The sequence below is a fragment of the Xenopus laevis genome, chromosome 6S (genome assembly GCF_017654675.1).
Source record: "Xenopus laevis strain J_2021 chromosome 6S, Xenopus_laevis_v10.1, whole genome shotgun sequence".
Lineage (NCBI taxonomy): Eukaryota > Metazoa > Chordata > Amphibia > Anura > Pipidae > Xenopus > Xenopus laevis.
In genome coordinates this window covers 18,447,969-18,470,097 of record NC_054382.1, presented here as the reverse complement: position 1 = coordinate 18,470,097, position 22,129 = coordinate 18,447,969, and the positions used below count along the sequence as shown (strand labels likewise).

General features: G+C 39.8%; 1 protein-coding gene across 2 annotated transcripts; it reads right to left on the bottom strand.

The window, feature by feature from the left end:
* Positions 1 to 2,911: 2,911 nt before the first annotated feature.
* LOC108719853 (serine/threonine-protein kinase greatwall) lies at positions 2,912 to 21,435 on the bottom strand. 2 transcript variants are annotated; one of them, XM_018269082.2, is made up of 12 exons: positions 21,113 to 21,434; positions 17,976 to 18,113; positions 17,713 to 17,852; positions 15,534 to 15,622; positions 15,338 to 15,444; positions 14,602 to 14,734; positions 14,269 to 14,441; positions 12,135 to 13,328; positions 11,090 to 11,216; positions 5,816 to 5,929; positions 4,485 to 4,586; positions 2,912 to 3,526 (listed from the first exon to the last, which is right to left on the bottom strand). In XM_018269082.2, exons 1-12 carry the CDS (start codon positions 21,296 to 21,298, stop codon positions 3,369 to 3,371), a joined length of 2,661 nt encoding a protein of 886 aa, XP_018124571.1. In that variant the 5' UTR covers positions 21,299 to 21,434; the 3' UTR covers positions 2,912 to 3,368. The 2 variants fall into 2 exon arrangements, with proteins under 2 accessions (XP_018124571.1, XP_041423333.1); XM_041567399.1 differs by lacking the exons at positions 2,912 to 3,526; positions 4,485 to 4,586; positions 5,816 to 5,929 and adding an exon at positions 10,408 to 10,713 and having other exon boundaries at positions 21,113 to 21,435.
* Between the last annotated feature and the right edge of the window lie 694 nt (positions 21,436 to 22,129).

The window sequence follows — 22,129 nt, the reverse complement described above, 5'->3', positions numbered from 1 at the left end:
AAGGACGACCAATACTTATGTGATGGGACCAGTGAGTCAGACAGAAATGATAAGCGACAGCACTGAGTCTGTTGCTAAGTATTCGTTGGTGCCCCCTTCCCCTCTAGCAATTGGAGGGCACATAGCTTCTTGCAGATTTGATTGGTTGTTATGTGAAGCAGAAATCCATCAGCCCACCCAGTATATGGATGTAATAAGACTTGGCATGAAAAGACATGACGTACCTTGAAATTAACTTTTAGTATGACGCAGAGATTGATATGGAGACAATTTGCAATTGGTTTTCATTTTTTTTTTATTATTTGTGGTTTTTGAGTTATTTAGCTTTTTATTCAGCAGCTCTCCAGGTGCAATTTCAGCAATTCAGCAACTTGAATACAAAGATGAGTAATAAAAAGTAGCAATACTTTTGTAGCCTTAAAGGGCATGTAAAGTATAAAATAAAATAAGGCTAGAAATGCTGTATTTTGTATACTAAATATAAACATGAACTTACTGCACCACAAGCCTAATCAAACAAATGATTTATGCTTTCAAAGTTGGCCACAGGGGGTCACCATCTTGTAACTTTGTTAAACATCTTTGCAAGACTAAGACTGTGCACATGCTCAGTGTGGTCTGGGCTGCTTAGAGATTGACATAAACAAAGCTGCTTGAGTTCTGCATGGCTGGGAAGTAAGGCGGGGGCTCCCCCTGCTGTTCATAAGTATGATTGTTTCCCTGCTCAGCAGTTAGGGACCGTCTGACAATTCCTATCCACAGCAGTAAATGAAGGGAGAATTTCACTGCATACAGTCAGGTTTCTTATAAAAACGGTAAACATTTTTTTTATTAAAGTATATCGGAGATAGGTTTCTTTTTTGTTAAAGAAAGTAAAAATGGGATTTTATTTTTTTGCCTTTACATGCCCTTTAAAGAGCATTTGATGTTTAAATGTGGTCAGTGACCCCCCATTTGACAGCTGGTAAAGAGTCAGAAGACATACAAAAAAGGAAGCTTGTGGGTGCACACCTAAGGCTAAATTGAAATATATTTAAATACAATGGAAGTGCTACTCACCTGGCCAATCAATCAGTGCACATTACCTGGTCCCCTGTCGAAGTAATTCAGTATAAATGCAAGTGCATTTGATAACAATGACAGGGGGTTTTTAGTTACAAAATTATGATCATGAAGTTGATAAGCCACCATACCACGTCAAGGTAAACCCCACATGGTCCCTAACTTGTTTACCTCTGGTCATAGTATAAAAGGTCTTGTACCTCTGCATAGGGTTGCCAACTTTTCATAAAATTTCCACCAGCCGGTGGAGGGGGCAGGAACAAATGGGTGTGCCGTGACGACAATGGGGTGGGTAGTGATGTCAAAAGGGGCGGAGCCACTGTGTGCGATTGGCCTGAAGACGGCAAAAAAAGTGAGTTTTGACCAGATTGGGGGCAGGCCACAGGCTTTTGTTAGGTGTATTACAAATTTACCGGCAGCTACATTGTCAGTAAATTTGTAATACTGGACCTGACAGGTGTTTTTACCGGCTAGGCTGGTAAAATACCGGCCAGGTGGCAACCCTACCTCTGCACAGTAGCATTTTTTGGAGTAAATATCTCCTGAATCTTGGTTTCAGTCTGAGGGCTAAATCCTCCCCCACCACCTGCTTTTGCAGCTTTTAAGAGAGAGAGAGAGAGAGAGACTGCCCAAACCAATGCTCATTTTTAAAGGGAAAGTAAAGTCTAAAATAGAATAAGGTTAGAAATGCTGTATTTTGTATACTAAATATAAACATGAACTTACTGCACCACAAGCCTAATCAAACAAATAATTTATGCTTTCAAAGTTGGCTACAGGGGGTCACCATCTTGCAACTTAGTTAAACATCTTTGCAAGACCAAGACTACGCACATGCTCAGTGTGGCCTGGGCTGCTTAGGGATTGTCATAAATTATCAAAACAGGGAAACAAACAAAGCTGATTGAGTTCTGAATGGCTGGGAAGTAAGGCGGAAGCTCCCCCTGCTGTTCATAAGTATGATTGTTTCCCTGCTCAGCAGTTAGGGACCGTCTGACAATTCCTATCCACAGCAGTAAATGAAGGGAGAATTTCACTGCATACAGTCAGGTTTCTTATAAAAACGGTACACATTTTTTTAATTAAAGTATATTGGTGATAGGTTTCTTTTTCATTAAAGAAAGTAAAAATGGGATTTTATTTTTTGCATTTACATGCACAATAAATAGACGTGATAATGGAAAGACAATAATGAAGGCAAAGTAAAATGATATGTATAGGTGCACACTTGTGTATATAGGTGTGTGAGTATAGATAGGAGTATAGGTGCCAGTATAGATAAAAAATAAAAAAAGGGAAAGCTAAAGAAGGGTGTGATAGGTGTAATATGTGTAAATTAGTGCAAGTGTTACTTAGTAACAGGCGCAAATATAGTAAGTGTCTCAGGCTAGTCTGAGGGCTAGATCCTCCCCCACCACTAACTTTTGTGGCTTTTAAGAGAGAGATTGCCCAAACCAGGAGACATTTACTCTAAGTAATGCTATTATGCAGAGAGGTACAAGACCTTTTATATTATGACCAGAGGTAAATAGTTAGGGTCTGGACCGTCGTTTGGGGTTTACCTCGACGTGGTATGGAAGCTTATCAACTTTATGATCATAACTTTGTAACTAAAAACCCCTGTTTTTGTCAACAGGGGACCAGGGAATGTACATTGATTAATTGGTCAAATCAGTAGCACTTCCGTTGTATTTAAACACATTTTAACTTAGCCTTAGGAGTGCACCCACAACCCTCCTTTTTTTGTAAGAGTCAGAAGAAGGCAAATAATTCAAAAACTATGAAAAAGACAACATGAAGGCCAATTGAAAGGTTGCTTAGAATCAAACATTCTAGAACATACTAAAAGTTAAAATAAAGGTGAACCACCCCTTTAATTTGCTTATTATTCAGGCCAAGACATGTCTATAGAAATACAATCACATCTCTTCGTGCAAAAAAGCCATGGGAAGGGATGTGGCATATACAGGCATAACCCATGTAGTTCATGCACTAGTCCCTTATTCCAACTATTCATCTGACTCAAAGTAACGTCTCATCAGATTACTTTATTTTACAGAGCAATTTACAAACATAACAGTTTGTGACTATAAGGTGCTTAAGGGTAGGACACCAGGTCCAATTTAAATAGTAAATACTATGCTTATTTACACAAAACATTGCTCCCGGCTTCACTAGATCATTAAAATATTTATCTGATAATTACAATAAAATGTGAAGCAGGTGAGATTTGTTGGGGGAAGGGTTCTGCCTGCAGGGCGGGTGGGTAGCTTATAAAAGGGCAGAGATTGTTACTATGTCATGTTCTATAGACTGAATCCAGAGACCTTAAGGTGCTGAGCGTTGTTTCTGGCTTCAAAGTAGGTCGTGTCTGTCTCGTCGTCGGGCTGTGGAACGAAGGGCATAGGCTGGTTCTGCAAGTCGTCCCATTCAATGCCATGAAAGAGAGGGTGAGCCTTTAATTCTAAAGGATGTCAGAAAATATTGGTTTAGTATGTATTATATATAGGGTGGCATGTTTATACACTACAAGACTATTAAAGGAGAAGGAAAGCTACCAAGGCAGTTAATTGCCAATAGATTAGCCACAATAGTACAAGCTATAACAACATTTTTCTTCTTGAAAATGCTTTACCTTACCCGAGTAACAGCTCTAGACTCTGTCTCTGTTTGTTTAGGATATCAGCTGCCATATTAGCTTGCTGTGACATCACTTCCTGCCTGAGTCTCTCCCTGCTCACTCATAGTTCTGGGCTCAGATTACAGCAAAGAAGGGAGGGAGAGAGGAGCAAACTGAGCATGCTCAAGCCCAAGCCCTGGAGGTTTATGCTGAAAACAGGAAGTCTGATACAGAAGCCCATGTGTACACAATAGAAGGAAAGAAATGCTGTGTATCTTTTGACAGAGGACTCAGAGCAACATTACTTTGAGGGTTTACTGGTATATTTATATAGACCCTTCTGATAAAGCTTACTTAATTTTAGCCTTTTCTTCTCCTTTAATTGGCATAAACTAGGTTATCTATCCCATCTTAAGGTCTGACTTCTAACATGTTCAGATGAAACTCAGTTATAGTGTTGCGGGGTCAATATATTTTCGACACGGACCTGACCCTAACCCAACGATGAACTACTCCCACCCGGCCCACTGCTCTGTGTGTCCTTCTATAGCCGCGCCTGACCCTGATGTCACAGAGGGAGTGGGGCCAGCTCAAATCTCTGAATTGATGCTGCCTTAAGCAGAAGTGGGCCACAGTTAGGTCACGGCCTGGATCCACCCGCGGCCTGGATCCACCCGCGGCCTGGATCCACCCGCGGCCTGGATCCACCCGCGGCCTGAATGGCTTGTGCAAGTGTCGGCCCACCAGTGGGTCCTGCAAGCTTCGGGCAGCCCACACATCACTATTTCAGTAGCCATTTTACCTTTCAGCCCAGCTCTCTTGGTGTGATCAATGGCCAGGAGAATTTCTATTGTACTCTGGGCATTTACAGAGAGGGTCTCCTCTTCTTCAGGCCAAGGAATGTCTATAGAAATAAAATTGTGTCAGTTATTGCCTTACAACTGTCTTGTGTGTAGCACAACTCTTGGTGTTGGATCAATGTTAAAGGGGATCCATCTCCAAAATGTTATGTTATTTAATATAAGCTTCATCTCACTGAAAGAAGACATTTTCTAAATATAAATCATTCTATAAAAATTATGTAAGGCGTATGAAATAATAAAGTTACTCTCAGCAACCTTTCACTCTTCATGCAAAAGTTTGCGTCACATTTTGAGTGACAGGCAAGTTTAAAAAATATTTTAGGATAAGGCTCACATTCCTAGTAGATACTCCAATAAACAATAGCCAACAAAATAGCAGAGTCTGGCACACACACTGCATTCAGCCAAACAGCATTTTCATCAGAACCGGTTATTTTAAAAGAATGAGCTCTAATCTATTATCTAGATAAGGGTGCAACCCCCCCAAAGGATGTATTAGACCTGTCAATCAAAAAGTGACTCCACCTACTGCATGAAGTGAAAAGAAAGTCTCTTATTTCAGAGAGATGAAGCTTATATTAAAGGGGAACTATCGCAAAAATTAAAATGTAATATAAACTTCATCACACTAAATAAGAAACTTTCTATATACAATCAATTAAATATTCTGCATTGTTTCTGAAATAATCAAGTTTATATTCACTATCCCTCTCTCAGCATCGGTTTCTCTTCATTCTCTCTTCATGCAGGAGTTGGGTGTCAGATAATCATTGACAGTTAGTTCCAATATTTAACAAAATCTAACAAAATAGCTGCCTTTTGCACAAATTCTGCATGTATAGAGACATGATGTCTGGTGATTTTAGAGTGAGCTCTAATACATCTTCTAGCCTCCCTATAAGATATATTGGATTTAACTGTCAACTGAATGCAGTTTGTTTGGTTTGGGCTTGTAGATAAAGAAGGCAGTAGACAGTGGCGTAACCACCGGGGGAGCAGGGGGTGCAATTGGGCCAGGACCCGCACCCCGCAGGGCCCCCCGGCAGTCACGTGCGCCACTGGATTCGGCTGCAGCCGCACGGACGATGGTTGCACGGCCCGCCCCCACCTAGTTCTGTCACTGGCAGTAGACGAAAGCCCAATAGGGCTGTAACAGTTGTAATTCTACTATGAGAAGATCTAGGAAAATGGGAATGAAAGCTAAAAATCATACATGGGGAACAAAACTGCCATTTACATTCTAGCAACAGATATCATTATGTTTAAATACCTCTGTTTAATATATTCTGGAAGACTTGCGAAGGAGTTTCATCATTGAATGGGGGGATACCAGTCAGGAATTCAAAAAGGCAAACCCCGAGAGCCCACCAGTCAACCGCAGGACCTGATAGAAACAATGTTAGAATAGGCAGAGGATGAGCAGATCTATTATAATCTATACACAAGATTGGGGGTCTCACGTACACTCAGAATGGCACCGAGTTTTTGAAATGACTTATTCACAAATAAAAGCTTAGATACCAAAACTCAAGGTGCATCAAGTTTTCCCACATTCAAATCTGTTCTACCAGGGACAATGAAACGTATCTTACCATCTTGGCACTGTTTCTGGGTCAGAGCAAATCAGGCAGGTTGTTTGGATAAGGTCCATTACCAATGGGTAATCTACTGACCCCCATGTTGTCCGCTAGTCCACTATGCTACTACTATTAGTAGATCTTCCTGTGTAGCGCCATTTTTCACTGTCTACATGGAGACACACTGTTCTATGCATACAGGGTTATGCCCAACTATGTTGGCATCTATTTTCACTTTAAAGGGATTCTTTCATGATTTTTATGATGTAGTTTTTATTTATAAATGACACTGTTTCCACTGCAAATAATTCACATTACAATATAAAATTTAATTCCTGAACCAGCAGGTGTATTTTTTGGTAGGAATATTGGTGTGTAGGCGCCATCTCAGGTCATTTTGCCTGGTCATGTGCTTTCAGAAAGAGCCAGCACTTTAGGGCTAAGACAGACGCGAAGATTCAGGAGATTTAGTCTCCAGCCGACTTAATTGCCTCTTGTGCGGGAGACTAATCTCCCCGAAAAGCTTTCCAGCCGGCTATAATCTAAATCGCCGGCAAGATGGCACTCTGAGGGCTTTGTTTTCCAAAGTCGCCTCACAAGGAAACTTAGGGCAACTTCAGAAAACTAATCACTCCATCCCGCCGGCGATTTAGATTCTAGCCAGCAGGAAGGTTTTCGGGGAGATTAGTTGGCCAAAGAAGAGGCGATTACTCGCCAGGTGACTAAATCTCCCCGAATCTTCACGTCTGCCTCTGTCCTTAGGATGGAACTGCTTTCTGGCAGGCTGTTGTTTCTCCTACTTAATGTAACTGAATGTGTCCCAGTGGGACCTGGATTTTACTATTGAGTGCTGTTCTTAGATCTGTTATCTTGTGTTAGGGAGCTGCTATCTGGTTACCTTCCCATTGTTCTGTTGTTAGGCTGCTGGGGGGAAGGGAGGGGGTGATATCACTTTGCAGTACAGCAGTAAAATGTGACTGAAGTTTATCAGAGCACAAGTCACATGACTTGTGCACTGTACAGTCAGGAGATATATCTGCATGTTACACCAATGCAGCCCATGCATGCTAGGTGGCATCACAAAGCAAATCCAGTTTCCATGCATCAGTGCCGAGTGAAAGCTCTATATCTCATCCCTTTGCCGATGAAACTTCCCTTGCACCAAGCAACAAAGCAACGTGTGAAGCTTAGGGCATGTTATTTTAGATTGCCGTGGTCATCACAGGGAGCAGCGAAGCAACCAAGACTGGAACTCGACAGAGGTTCCAAATGAATTGGTGCTTAGACTCTACTGCTCCACTCAAGAAGACAGACAACCCCCCCTGTATGTCCAGTAGTGATTTTCTTATACAGTTCAAGTCCTACTAGAAAGTCTAGACTTTGGCCATGGCCCCCCTTGAAGGTCTAACCTTTTTTCAGAAACCTACATCTCTCGTGAAATGGGTACAGATATGGGAGAATATCAGTATCAGTCATAAGGGTAGAATATTTAGGCAGCAGATGGGGTTTCACCCCAAATTGTACCCTAACTGACCTTAAAGCTGTACTTTCTAGAAGAGCAGATTTCAATTTGTCCTAATTTTCACCCTTACTGGCCTTCATATTGATCCCTCCCCCACTAAAGTCCCAAGCTCCCTCATTTAGGAACCACTCATGTGGAGCAAAGTGGGAGGGAGACTTACAATTTGGTTTCCCAGTTATTCTATCTCTGTGCTGTGACAAAATAAATGTCCATAATAAATTTGGCCCAAAGACTATTTGGGTTAAAGGGGTTGTTCACCTTTAAGATTACTTTTAATATGATGTAGAGGGTGATATACGGAGACAGTTTGCAATTGGTTTTCATTTTTTATTATTTAAGGTTTTTGAGTTATTTAGCAGCTCTTTAATTTTCTATTAAGCCTACAGGTTGTTAGGGTCCAAATTCCCCTAGCAACCATGCATTGATTTGAATAAGAGACAGGAATATGAATAGGAGAGGCCTGAATAGAAAGATAAGTAATACAAATTAATAATAACACTACATTTGTAGCCTTACAGAGCATTTGCTTTTTAGAAGGGGTCAGCAACCCCCATTTGAAAGCTGCAGAAGAGTCAGAAGAAAAAGGTAAATAACTTAAAAAAATAAATAATGAAGGCCAATTGAAAACTTACTTAGAATTGGCCATTCTATAACATACTAAAAGTTACTTTAAAGTTGAACCACCCATTAATTCCACAGAGCCCAACTACCAGTGCTTTGATTACTGATATTCTTTGGTGTTTATGGGATATGTTTTGATCATTGTTGCTAGCAAACTCCTTATTTATTAAAAGGGAAAGAAAAGTTGAAGTAACTCCCACCACCTCTATAAAACCATAGAATTCACCAGTAAATAGCAGGAAAAACCTATTAATACAGATTTTGCTTGTAAAGCAAGGAGGTCTATTATTCTGGGAATGAATGCAAAGCCTTAGGGAAACCCAGTCAAAGTGTAATGTAATAATAAATATACAATAGTATACTGGCTGTATAAGGGCAATGCTCTAAAAAAAAATGATATAAACTTCTTGTTTAGGGCTTGTACTGAACATACGTTTTAGCTATTGTTTTAATATGCTCTTTTAATTTAAGAAATATCTATGGTTCTGTTAATTTTGGCTCTTTTCAAGCATTTGAAGCTTGTTTCACTTTAGCACTTCCTGATCCCTAAAGAACTGCCAAGGAGCTAATAAAGCAAATTACCAGTCCACTGGAAAGCCCCTAATAATAAGCTGTAGGCTGCTGCTTAGAGAAGGGTTGGGTTTGTTTAAAGTTAGATCGGAAGCTCTGAACAAACTGTCCTGTCTATAAAACGAAGAAGGGGGTAAGTACATGGCACAAAAATAGAACATAAACTCCCATATGTAATAAAAGGAACCAAGTTTGCCCAGGATCAGTAACCCATAGCAACCAATAAGACATTTGCTTTTAAATACGAGACCGGTAACTGCTGCCTGCTGATTAGTTGCTATGGGTTACTGCTCCTTTAGGGGCAGATCAAAATGTGAATTCAGATTTTAATAAAATAAATAGGGATGCACCGAAATTCGGACGAATCCCCGGTGAAAGATTCAGCCTATAACGAAACGAATCCGAATTTGCATATGCAATTAGGGGCAGGAAAGGAAAAAGTGGAAAAAATTCTTCTTTTGTGACGAAAAGTCACATGATTTCCCTAACCGCCCCTAATTTACATATGAAAATTAGGATTCGGTTCGCCCAGGCCCAAGGATTTGGCCGAATCCTGCTGAAAAAGGCTGAATCCTGAACCGAATCCTGGATTCGGTGCATCCCTAAAAATAAATAAATGAAACGCGGTCTGTTCATTCCTATGGGATTTTTAGAAGCATATTTATCAAACGTTGAGTTTTAATTTCACCTATTGATAAATATCCTTTTAAAAACCCCATAGGAATGAATTGAACATGCATGAGTTTTTATTTATTAAAATCTGAACTCACATTTTGATAGATCTGCCCATAAAGAAAGTCTTTTATTACATAACCACATGAATTTTTAATGTCCCTTTAAATAGGCCTCTGAACTTGGAAAGCTGGGAAGAGTTTTAATGAGCAGTGTTGCCTATGGATTCAAACCGGATACAAATCGACTGCTGCTCCCAGAAAGCTTTAACCCCTCCTAAAAAATATGTTGGAGTATGCCAACCCATAGTGCAGACTTTTATCGTCATTGCCCTTTTATTGTTCTTAGTGCCCAAAACACTTTATATGGCATTTGATTAGACTTTGACTGGATAAAAAGAAGCTTCCCGATATGCACTGGGGCAAAATGTAACTCACCGTTTACCTGGATCCCTGTATATACGAGACAAAACAGGTTACAGAAACTTTCTGCACGAATACAGTATGTATTATATACAGTAAAGCCAGACAGAATAGACTGTACATGTATATTCAAGCATTATAGAAGCATACAGATTTGATGAATAAATATTCAATGTTATGCTAAGTGTCCGATACAGGAGTGTTTTTACCTGCACATATGATCTGATCTGTAGGACTAGACTAGAGTCCAAAATTACAGTAGTGATTAATGAGCCGTTTGCAGTCAGACCAAAGCAGCAGAACAGCACATTTATCAAAGGTCAAATTTCGAATTTACGTGAGTTTTTAAAAACTCCCATGAACTAGAAAAAATTCCTAAACTCGGGTGAATAGGATCCACCCGAAAACTCGACTTTCTAAGAAAAAAACTCGAATGTCAGGAAGGCTACAAACAACTCAAAATTGATCCCAGGACGTCATCTCCCATTGACTAAAACAGCAATTCAGTAGGTTTTAGGTGGCGACTAGTCGTATTTGAGTTTTTAAATGGCCAATGTATGATAAAGCTCGAATATCAAATTCACATTTTTAAAGAACTCAAATAGAATTTGAACAATTCCCTAGTCAAATTTGACAGTTTTGGCCATAAAAAAAAACTCGAATTTGAATTTTCAATTCGACCCTTGATAAATCTGCCCATTGATGTTTCCAGTTATTACCAGATGGGAGTGTAGTGTGCTCAGTTGGACATGACAAATAATTCTGTGCTCTGGGGCCCACACTCCTGCGTTAGAACATGAAAGATAATTATGTTATTCATTTTTTTTGTTGATTCACTTTTGCATTTTCAAGCATGTAACTCTAGAGGTTGTAGGAGGACCCAGGATTGTAGAGGTCCCCAATTCATGAGCAATATTACTATATCGTTGTAGCAGAGGTTAATTTACCAATGTTTTGGGAGGCCCTAGAATTAATCTATGGGACTCCGTACACTGTATGGTTACCTTTCTATATTGCTCTTTTCTTCAAGCTGACAGCCAGAGTGATTGGAACAGCAGTAAATTGTGGTTAATGTTTCTAGAGTCACATCCTTTCAATGTGGTATAATATTATATCATTATATGCAGAAATAAAGCAAAGGGATAGAAAATATCTCTTACCATGGGACTTTCCTAGAAGCAGCTCAGGAGCCAAGTAATCTGGGGTTCCAAGGATCCTCTCATTTTCAGCCTGTACGCCCCCTCTCCTTACAGACTTTGGTGTCCTATATGGTGTCTCTGTAAGGCCCTTATGAAAAGACACATTATAACATATTTTAAATTATTCAACATACTATGAAATGTACCTTTTGTTTCACACAAGCAGACAGAGGCATATTGCAGGCTTGCAGTAACAAATGCATATGAAAAAGGCTAATAAATAGTGAGGTAGAATTTACAGGCCTGCTGAATATACAGCTCCATCATGTTTCACATTATCATTAATTCTGTAAATGCAATGAGTAGGGATGCCGAACGAATCCGAACCCTAATTTGCATATGCAAATTAGGGGTGGGAAGGGGAAATGAGATTTTATTTCCTTGTTTTGTGATGAAAAGTCAAGCAATTTCTCTCCCCACCCCTAATTTGCATATGCAAATTAGGATTCGGTTCGGCCAGATGGATTCGGCCGAATCCTGCTGAAAAAGGCCGAATCCTGGATTCGGTGCATCCCTAGCAATGAGTGCCATTTACTTTCCCTTAAAGGCGAACGATTACTGAAATAATAAACTTAGTACAATCAATTGAACATTCTGTACCGTTTCTGAAATAATCAAGTTTTTCTTCACTATTCCTCCCTCAGCATCTGTTTCTCTTCATTCAAGAGTTGGGTGTCAGATCCAATATATCCTAGAGGAAGGCTCCTTTTGCCTAGAAGATGTATTAGAGCTCACTATTAAAATCACTAGACATCATGTCTCTCTAGATGCAGAATTTGTGCAAAAGGCTTTAACCATCAGATACCGAGAGAGGGATAGTGATTATAAACTTGATTATTTCAGAAACAATGCAGAATTTTTAATTGATTGTATTTAGAAAGTTCCTGATTTGAGTATGAGGAATCGTATATTCAATTTTAATTATCGGGTAAATTCCCTTTAATAACTGTAAACAGTACAATATGAACAAAAAAGCTTGCCCCTCAGTCACCGCTGAATATTATACCTGGACTTTCTTTTGTACTGGAGTAACAGCCATGGGGAAGGAGCCAGTGCACCCCAAAGAAAAGTGGATTTTGTCTGCAGAGTTCATACTAATTTTGGACGGTTCTGACATGTTGGAGGCATTGATGGTGCTGTTGTAACTCCTGAAAACTACTATGGGTTTTCTCCTATGGTTGGTCATTGCATTAACTACAGCAGGAGAAGCCAACACATGTTGTAAAGAGTCCGGCAAACTGCTTGTATTTGGTTGGTGTTTGGACTGCATTTTCTTATTTTCAGCCATGAATGCAATGCCTTTGTTCTCTGGTGTGGTTTCCTCATTGCTTTCACTCGCCGACTCTTCAAAGGAAAGTTCTTTAATGCTCTTATCCACATGGCAAAGCTCCCTTTCTATCTGGTTTTCGGTTACGGACATGCCAGTGGAAGAAGAATCCGAATCCTGATTCAGGCTCTCTTTTCCCTCCGAGTTTGAACTAAGCTCTCCATCCCGTTCACAATTATCATCCAGCTCACAAAGCAAATTCTTGGCTACTGGGTTTGCAGATTCTAACTTTTTCGGGGTGCGAGGTGTGGATATGTAGTCGTCCTCGGACTTTCTGTCACTGGTGTAATTGTTGGTGCTGCTTCGGAGTTCAGAAAGGAAGAGTGAATTAATTTCCATGGTTAAGCCTGTGCTTTGGGAAACTGGATAACTGGTTATTGCACAGCCACGTTTATAGACTGTATTAGTCTTTTTATCCTGAAGCAGTTCCTGCTCTGGGCTCTTTTCCACCAAGTCATGATTCCGTTTAACCCCCATCTTTTCAGTTGTCTCCTCATCATTAAATTGTATGGGTGCTAGAGAGCCATTAGCTAACCAAGGGGGAGAATCAGGAGAGCTTGTCAATTTCCCCACTTCTCCCTGACCAGACTTGGCACAATCTTCAGGTTTCTCTTGTTCCTTATTTTCATAGAGGCATTTCCTAATGACGCCTTTTGCATTGAGAGTGGCAAGTGGAGTGTCTCTTAGTTCCCCAGTCTCATCCTGGAAGCTTGCCTTCTTTTCAGTTCTGCGATCAACAATTGGAGAGAAAGCAAATTCCAAATGCTTTAAATTGTGGGAGGCAGAGCTGCCCATAGGTTTTTTGCTCATTGCCTGTTCCAATGAGCAATCCTTTACCCGGCTGGAGTTCAAGTATGGAGGTACTTCTGCATCCTGAATGGAAGAAGATAGAAGCATAGGCTTTTTTAAATGTTTTTGGCTGTAACAAAACACAGAACATCAGCTGCTCACAAACATATGAGCAACCATCTAAAGCAAATCTTTGCCTGTGAATTCTGGCCCATACTAACCCTGCAGGTAGTTTTAGTGTAGTAAGTGTTAAGGGGCAATATACACATATATGAATACCCTTTTCAATATGCAAACTCAGTAAAAATGTGTTCTGCAAACCCCTTTATCAAGCATCATTCTTGACAAAGGGGTTTACCCCTGAAACGTTGCACCTTCGCAAAATAAACTTAGCAAGGGCTTGTCCCTGCTTGGATTTAACCTGAGTGCTAGTGAAATTCTTTCTAGCCAGGGAGGCAGCCATTCAAATAAAAGGTACAGGTTACTCAGCAGATAACAGATAAGCTCTGTCGAATGTAGTGGTATTTTATTGAGCTTATCTGTTATCTTCTGTGTAACCTGTACATTTTCTCCAGCTTGAATGGCTACAAACATGAGCTTGTTTAGATAAACTATAGTAGTGCTCCTGAAGTAAACACACCAGTTTTAAACATCCAGTCACTCCAGCCTTTATAGATTTTTTATTTTCCACAGCCTAACTATTTACCCAGTTCTTATTTTTATACTGAACAATTCCTTTAAGTAGAGATTTGGGCTCTGTATAAAACAAACGCCTCCTTTGCCCCCCCTTAGAGGTACCTTTCTCAGGCTGACTAATAGGAGGGGTCAGTCATGCAGAGTGGGTTTATCTCTGCACAGACAATGTAATATATTACCTTCTTTTCCTAAACCAGAAGTTGGAAAATCAAATTAAATAATTTACCTTTTGTTACGACTTACTTGTGATGGGAAAAGATAAGAACCTTTTCCCATCACAGAGAAGTCTTATATGAACCCTTGTGTCCCCATATAGATAATTGCTAACCTGGCTGCAGTTTTCCCATCTGGGACTCATGTCACACTCTGACTCCAAGCTGGATAAACAGATACGTGACTGGCTGCTTGTACTGGATGTAGGAAACCGGGTCCTGCACTTGAGAAGGTTGGGTGTCAGACATTTTACCGGCATGCTAGGACTGGACAAGCTGGCTTCAGGGCCTAGAAAGACATCAGAAGGATTGCAATTAGAACTTGATTAATCTGCTTTATTTGATATGCTTATAGATTTATTAGCCAGAATTACCCATAGTCAATGCACCTAACAAAATGCAAAGCTGGCCTCATATGTCACACATGAATCTCATGCTGCCATACTTACATGAAATCATCAGCTTACTGCCTTTCACCGAACTTTCTCTCTTTTTCATCAGAAGGGGAGTAGAAGCATTTCCACGCATTCCTTCAGTTTGCTGAGTTAACGATCCTTGCGTTCTTCCCCCAGCTGGTGTGTTCTACACAGAGAAGAACCATGGTTAGAACAGTTTCTGCAACATTACTTAAAAAGCGAACTTAATTGCGAAAATGAAAATGTAACATTAGCTTCATCATACTGAAATAAGAAACTTTCTAAATACAATCAATTAAATATTCTGCAGCGTTTCTGAAATAATGAAGTTCATCTTCACTATCCCTCTCTCGGCATCTGATTCTCTTAATTCTCTCTTCATGCAGCAGTTGGGTGTCAGATATTCATTGACAGTTAGATCCAATATATGTTATAGGGGGCTTCCTTTCCTAGCAGATGAATTAGAGATCACTCAAATAAATTCCAGTACAAACAAAATAACTGCCTTTTGCACAAATTCTGCATGTAGAGAGAGACATGATGTCTGGTGATTTTAATAGAGTGAGCTCTAATACATCTTCTAGACAAAAGGAGCCTACCTTATAAGAAATATTGGATCTAACTGTCAATGAATATCTGACACCCAACTGCTGCATAAAGAAAGTTTCTTATTTCAGTATGCTGAAGCTTATATTACATTTTAATTTTAACAATAGTTCCCCTTTAAATCTTTGATTGTTGAACTGAGATTGACTTGAAAGAGACTTACAAAACCCAAAGAGCTTATAAGAGAAAGCACTTGTCCTGGGGTACGTGAATAGTCCCGCTTAGGCTTGGCCATAGATGGTGTGGTTAAGATATCCATCATACTAAGTTCTGTGAAAGAAAGAGTGAATGTTTGATACCAGAATACCCAGACATTCCCCAAAATAAAGTGACCGGCTGTTAGAAGTCTTTGTCCTTACCTCGCTTTAGGGTCACCTTAGAGAGGCCAAAATCTGTTAGTTTGATGTGCCCTTCATTGGAGATCAACATGTTATCTGGCTTAAGGTCTCTGTGAGAATGAACAAAGATATCATATTCCAAACAATGCTTCCCATTATAACACAATGGTATTGGTAAAGTTTCTTCATGGAACAGATACGTTTTATAAAGCCGCTCTAAGTGCAATACAATTCACTAACATGCAACAGTTATATCCCCTCTGTACCCATCACATAAAACTGGTATACGGGTTTAGCTACATATCTCGGGTAGACAGCAAAAGACATTGAAGGGCAAAAATACAATGAAATAAAAAGAGTAAACATGCACAGAGTGCTCTTCTGAAGATAAAAGCAGTTTTATACTAATAAAATGTTCTTTTTTGTCAGCTCTCACAGCTCATGTGATCAGGAGTAGATCAGGAGCAGACTGAGAGGGTGGAACAGGACGGTGCAGGCATAGATCGGGAATGGAGTGAAAGGATAGTACAGGACGGTGCAGGCGTAGATCGAATCAGACTGGAGATGGAGACTGGAGCAGAAGGAGACTAGAGCAGATAGCAGGAGAGGACGGGATAGCCGGAGAGGGGACTGGATAGAACTGGGAGGGAAAGACAAGGCAGGAACAAAACAAGGTAAAGTAAGGAGGAAAGGTTCAAGGTAAGGCAGGACAAGAAAAGACAAGGAGGCTAGGGCTGGAACCCTTAGCTAGGGACGATGACACACTGCTAGTTTGGGAACCAATGCTTAGGCAAGGAGTGTTTGGAGGGCTGGCCTTAAATAGGGCAGTCAACCCTGATTGGCTGACTGTAACCAATCAGGCTGCTGCTGGGCTGGGGCTGCAAAGACCAGGTAATATATAGTGAGCAACCCTGCAGGCTGCTCACCTGGCCCAGTGGTTAAGACATATGCAAATTAGGGATGGGGAGAGAAATCACGAGACTTTGTCACAAAAAAAGTACAACATACCCCAAAATAAATACTTAATGGAGAACTAAACTAAACCCTGCCCCCTCCAAGCTCCCTCCCCGCAGATCTATTATTTTCAGAAGTCTCCCTGTATCCTTAACTGCTATAAATCTGCAGACTTGTGCACAGGTCAAAGGTGCCATCTTCTGTGTTTCTGATCCTCTTCTGACAGTTGCCAATACGGATTTTACGGGAGCATGTGCAGTAGAAGCTTATTGAGGACATAGTTTTAACTACACATGCTCTTCTAAGATCCGTGACGCCGCTCACACAGAGAATAGCAGTTCAGGATACGAGGAGACTTCTGAGAAGATTCAATGCTGTAGGAAGAGAGCTTGGAAGGGGCACTGGAGTGGGCAGCGGATGGGGGCAAGGGTTATTTTTTTCTTTAAAGGAACAGTAACACCAAAAAATTAAAGTGTTTTAAAGTAATGTAAAGATCATGTACCGTTGTCCTGCACTGGTAAAACTGATGTTTGCTTCAGAAACACTACTATAGTTCATATAAACAAGCTGCTGTGTAGCAACGGTGGAAATTGAAAAAAGTCTATATGGCTCAGGTTAAATAGTGGATAACAGATAACACCATTATGTTCTACAGAGCTTATCTGCTGTGTAACCTGAGCCTTTTATCCTTTGAATGGCTGCCCCCATTGCTACACAGCAGCTTATTACCCCTTAGTACCAGTGCAGGGCAACACTGCATTATATTATTATTACTTTAAAACACTTATTTTGTGATGTTACTGTTCCTTTAAATAAAAATTGCCATTTAACTTTTTCCCCTTGCACCATCATTTTGTATCTGTGTGCTGTCTCAGAGATCACCTGACCAGAAATACTGCAGCTCTAACTGTAACAGGAAGAAGTGAGGAAGCAAAAGACAGAACTCTGTCTGACATGTATGGTTTGTTTGTGTGGACCGTGAATCCTAGGATACCAGGAGGTGCCATTTTTCAATTTATGATTACCCAATGGCACATACTACTAAACAAGCATATTATTGTGAAAATGGTTTATTTACAAGAAGCAGGATTTTACATATGTGTTGTTTTAAGCAATATATATTTGGAGAGAACTACATTGTTAGGGGGAATAGTTCATTATGAATCTGTCCCACCATGTGCATATTTTGTTATATATACACTACACTGTTAAATGTAACTACTGTACAGAGCTAAAATACACTTACCTATGAATTATTCCATGTCTGTGCAGGTAATCAAGAGCCAGTGCAACTTCAGAAATATATTTAATGGACATCTCTTCATCAAAGTATCCATAAATGTGCAGAAGAGATTTCACATCCCCACCAATGAGATACTCCATAGCCTGGTTAAGCAAAAAAAAACTATATATATATATATATACTCATGGAATCATATGCATGTATAAGAATATGTTGATATGAATAGAAATATCCCTGCACTGCATTATCTCGCTGTGTGTACTCACCAAGTATATGTTGTTGGCAGACTGAAGTGAATAATATAAATGGACAATAAAAGGACTTTTGCTCAGAGCAAGCGCATCCCTCTCCGCCTGGACCTGTTGAACCATGTTCTTGTTTATCATGTCAGCTTTTTTGACAACCTGGAGACCAGAGGCAGGTGAATAAAGAGACATCAGATTGTTTCCCCAATACAAACATTTGGAGATATATGTGTATGTATGTGTGTATATATATATATATATATATATATATATATATATATATATATATATATATATATATATATATATATATATATATATATATATATATATACACATATATATATATACACACATATATATATATATATACACATATATATATATACATATATACATACATACATATATATATATATATACACACACAGTACAGGATCAGTTATCCAGAATGCTCAAGAACTGCCTTATGTCTATTAAAACATCATGTAAACTTTAAATAACCCCAATAGGCTGGTTTTGCTTCCAATAAGGATTAATTATATCTTAGTTGGGATCAAGTACAAGCTACTGTTTTATTAGTACAGAGGAAAAAGGAAGTCATTTTTAAAACCGTATTTTATTATAATCGAGTCTATGGGAGATGGCCTTTCCGTAATTCGGAGCATTTTGGATAAAGGGTTTCCGCATAAGGGATCCCATAACTGCATATATGTTGTAATTGTGAACGGGGCATTTTCATGCAAAGGCTGGCGAAAGTTTGAAGAGACACTACCGAGTAGTCATGTGCGGGCCAGCCTGAAGCCTGCGTGTTGGGTGGGTTCGGGCCAACTTCAGCAGTACATCCTCTGGCGGGGAGAATAGAAGCTGAAGTTCAGCCCAAACCCACACGACTCGCAGGCTTCTGGCCGGCCCGCACATGACTACTGGGTAGTGTCTCTTCAAACATTTGTCAGACTTGAATTGCATGAAAATGCGCCGTTCACAATTACAACAATGCTCTGATTAACTCATTGTCCAGCTGTGTTTCATTAAGGGGTAATGTTTTACTAAAAAAAACAACACAGTCACAATGGTAATACAAAGAAAAGAAAAAAAACAGACAATAACTACTCTTATCTACTGGGACACAAAAGTTCTTCAAATAATAATGTGTTTTTGCTTAAATGCCCTGTGGATTTTGACAAACCATTTCAATGTATCGGATATGTCGGTACAACCGGTCCAGCTAGTTTTTAACCCCACAGGAAACGTTGCCTCTTAGTAGCGTTGTAGGAACAAGGATACTCAATTTAGGAACTTCCCCTTGCCCTGTTCCAGCATAACTGCAACATTTGCATACAAAATCTCTGTATATATCACACCTGTATACTTTTATAACCACCAGTACTTTGTGTACTAATACCGCGTGGATCCCAGCATATATCCAACATAACAATCCTTACCTATATTGTCTGTACAGCATTCCAAAATGTATCCCTTTGACATGAACCTGTAAATGTATCCACATCTTATCCACCCGTATTAACTCATTACTACATCCATTCTCGTGTAGTCTAATACTGGAGACTAATCGCCCCAAAATGCCTTCCCGCCGACTACAATGTAAATCGCCAACGGGATGGCACTCGGAAGTGCCAAAAGTTTTCTCGCGCGGCAACTTCAGAAAACTAAGCGATCCGAGTGCCATCCCACTGGCGATTTAAATTCTAGCCGGCGGGAAGGCAGTTCGGGGAGATTAGTCGCCCGAAGAAAAGCCGATTTGTCGCTGGGCGACTAATCTCCCCGAATATCCATGTGTGTCTCTGCCTTAAAGGGGTGGTTCACCTTTAAGGTAACTTTAAATATGTTATAATGAAATTGGTTTTCAGTATTTTTTATAGTTTTAAAATGATTTGCTTTTTTCTTCTGACTCTTTGCAGCTTTCAAACAGCCGCCGCTGACCCCTTTTAAAAACAAATGTTCTGTAAGGCTACGTGTTTATTGTTATTGATACTTTTTAGTACTCATCTTCCTATTCAGGCCTCTACTATTCATATTTCTGTCTCTGATTCAAATCAGTGCATGGTTGCTAGGGTAACTTGGACCCCAGCAACAAGATTGCTTAAACTGCAAACTGGAGAGCTGCTGAATAAAAAGCTAAATAACTCAAAAACCACAAATAATAAAAAATTAAAACCAATTACAAATTGTCTCAGAATATCCCTCTCTACCTCATACTAAAAGCTATCTCAAAGGTGAACCACCCCTTTAACTTTTAGTATGTTATAGAATGGCCGGTTCCAAGCAACTTTTCAATTTGTCTCCATGATTTATTTCTTATAGTTTTTTTAATTATTTGCCTTCTTCTTCTGACTCTTTCCAGCTTTCAAATGGAGGTCACTGACCCCGTCTATAAACGAACGCTTTGTAAGGCTACACATTTATTGTTATTGCTACTTTTTATTACCCATCTTTCTATGTAGACCCTCTATTATTCATATCACAGTCTCTTATTCAAATCAGTGCATAGTTGCCTGGGTAATTCAGACCATAGCAACCAGATGGCTGACACTGCAAACTGGAGAGCTGCTGAATAAAAAGCTAAATAACTTAAAAACCACAAATAATAAATGAAAAAATGAAAACCAATCACAAATTGGAGAGCTGCTGAATAAAAAGCTAAATAACTTAAAAACCACAAATAATAAATGAAAAAATGAAAACCAATCACAAATTGACTCAGAATATCCCTCTCTACATCATACTAAGAATTAACTCAAAGGAGATCCACCCCATTAAAGGGAAATTCACCTTCATTAGTAAAACTGTAATAACTGGACAAAAGAAAATACAGAGATGTGTTCAAACTTTCATAAACTGGCACATTTTGTAAAAAAAAAAAAAAAAAAGAAAAGTAATTAGGGGTGTGGCCACACAATGGGCGTGGTGGAGACATATTTTTGTCCTTTTTATATGTTCAGGGTTGTGTAACCTGCAGCACTTCAGATGTTGACCAACTGCAACTCCCCTCCCCCAAACCCTCTGACAGCTGATCCAAGGGCCCCTAAAACTCCAAGACAGATGACTGGTCTACCCTGCTCTAAAGCCACCTTTGCAGCTTGTCATTATCTCCTCTCAAAAAGCAGAAAAGGGTCGGCGACCCCAGGCTGAAGCACCTTGACAGCGAAGAGCTTGCTGTTGTTTTTCCTGCGTGCCAGATACACCTTCCCGAAAGCGCCGCGGCTGATGGGTTTCACGATGCCGAATTCCTCTATGGAAGGAGGCCGCGGTACCGTAAACTTCTTCTCAGGACATAGGGAAGTGTCTCCATTCTGACTCGTCTCTGCCACGATCGCCCCCATCGCGGAAGAAACAACCCGATTCCCTCAGCCGCCACTTCTAATACGAGAGTTCGGCGCTTGTTTAGTTTAAACCTGAGTCACGCCTCTCCCTAACACCCCCCACAGCCGTCCGCCAATCAGATCATTCGCAAAGTGGCAGCGCTGGCACGTCACGCATAAGAAAAAAACAACAGAATAATCATGACACTTCAACCAATAGCTACATTTGTTTTGAGCGTCATAAGTATGCGACCACTTATGCAACTCCTATCGGCGGCCATCTTTGATTAGGGCGGAATTAAAAAAAAAGTAGAACTAAAAATTTAAATATTGAAATATATTTCCCACCTGTCCCTTTTTCGGAGGGACAGTTCCTCTTTTGACAGCTCACTCTGCAGTCCCTCATTTGTACTGGAAAGTCCCTATTTTATCTGCACTGAACAGCCAGAAAAAGAAACACAATTTCTAAGCTTTTAGCAGAGAGCACAGAACAGCGAAAAGGTGCAAATAAGATACTTTGTAACAAATTTGAGACACAAAAAAGTTTAGATAAGGATAAATATTTTCAAACTTTCACAACCTGACAAATTTTGTAAAATGAACATGGTAATTAGGGGGTGTGGCCACAGAAAGGGGCATGATCAAAAAATTCTCTGCACTACGTGCGAAAAAAAATTGTCTCCCTCTTTTTACTTCCAAAATTTTGGGAGGAATGCAATACAATTGTCTGTAACGTAAGCGCCCTCTCAATGCAGGACAGCATTTGAATGCTGTAAGGAGAGAGAATGTAAAAAAGTACTAACTAATGCAAGTACAGTATGGATGAGCAAAAATAAATGTTTTTGAAAAGAA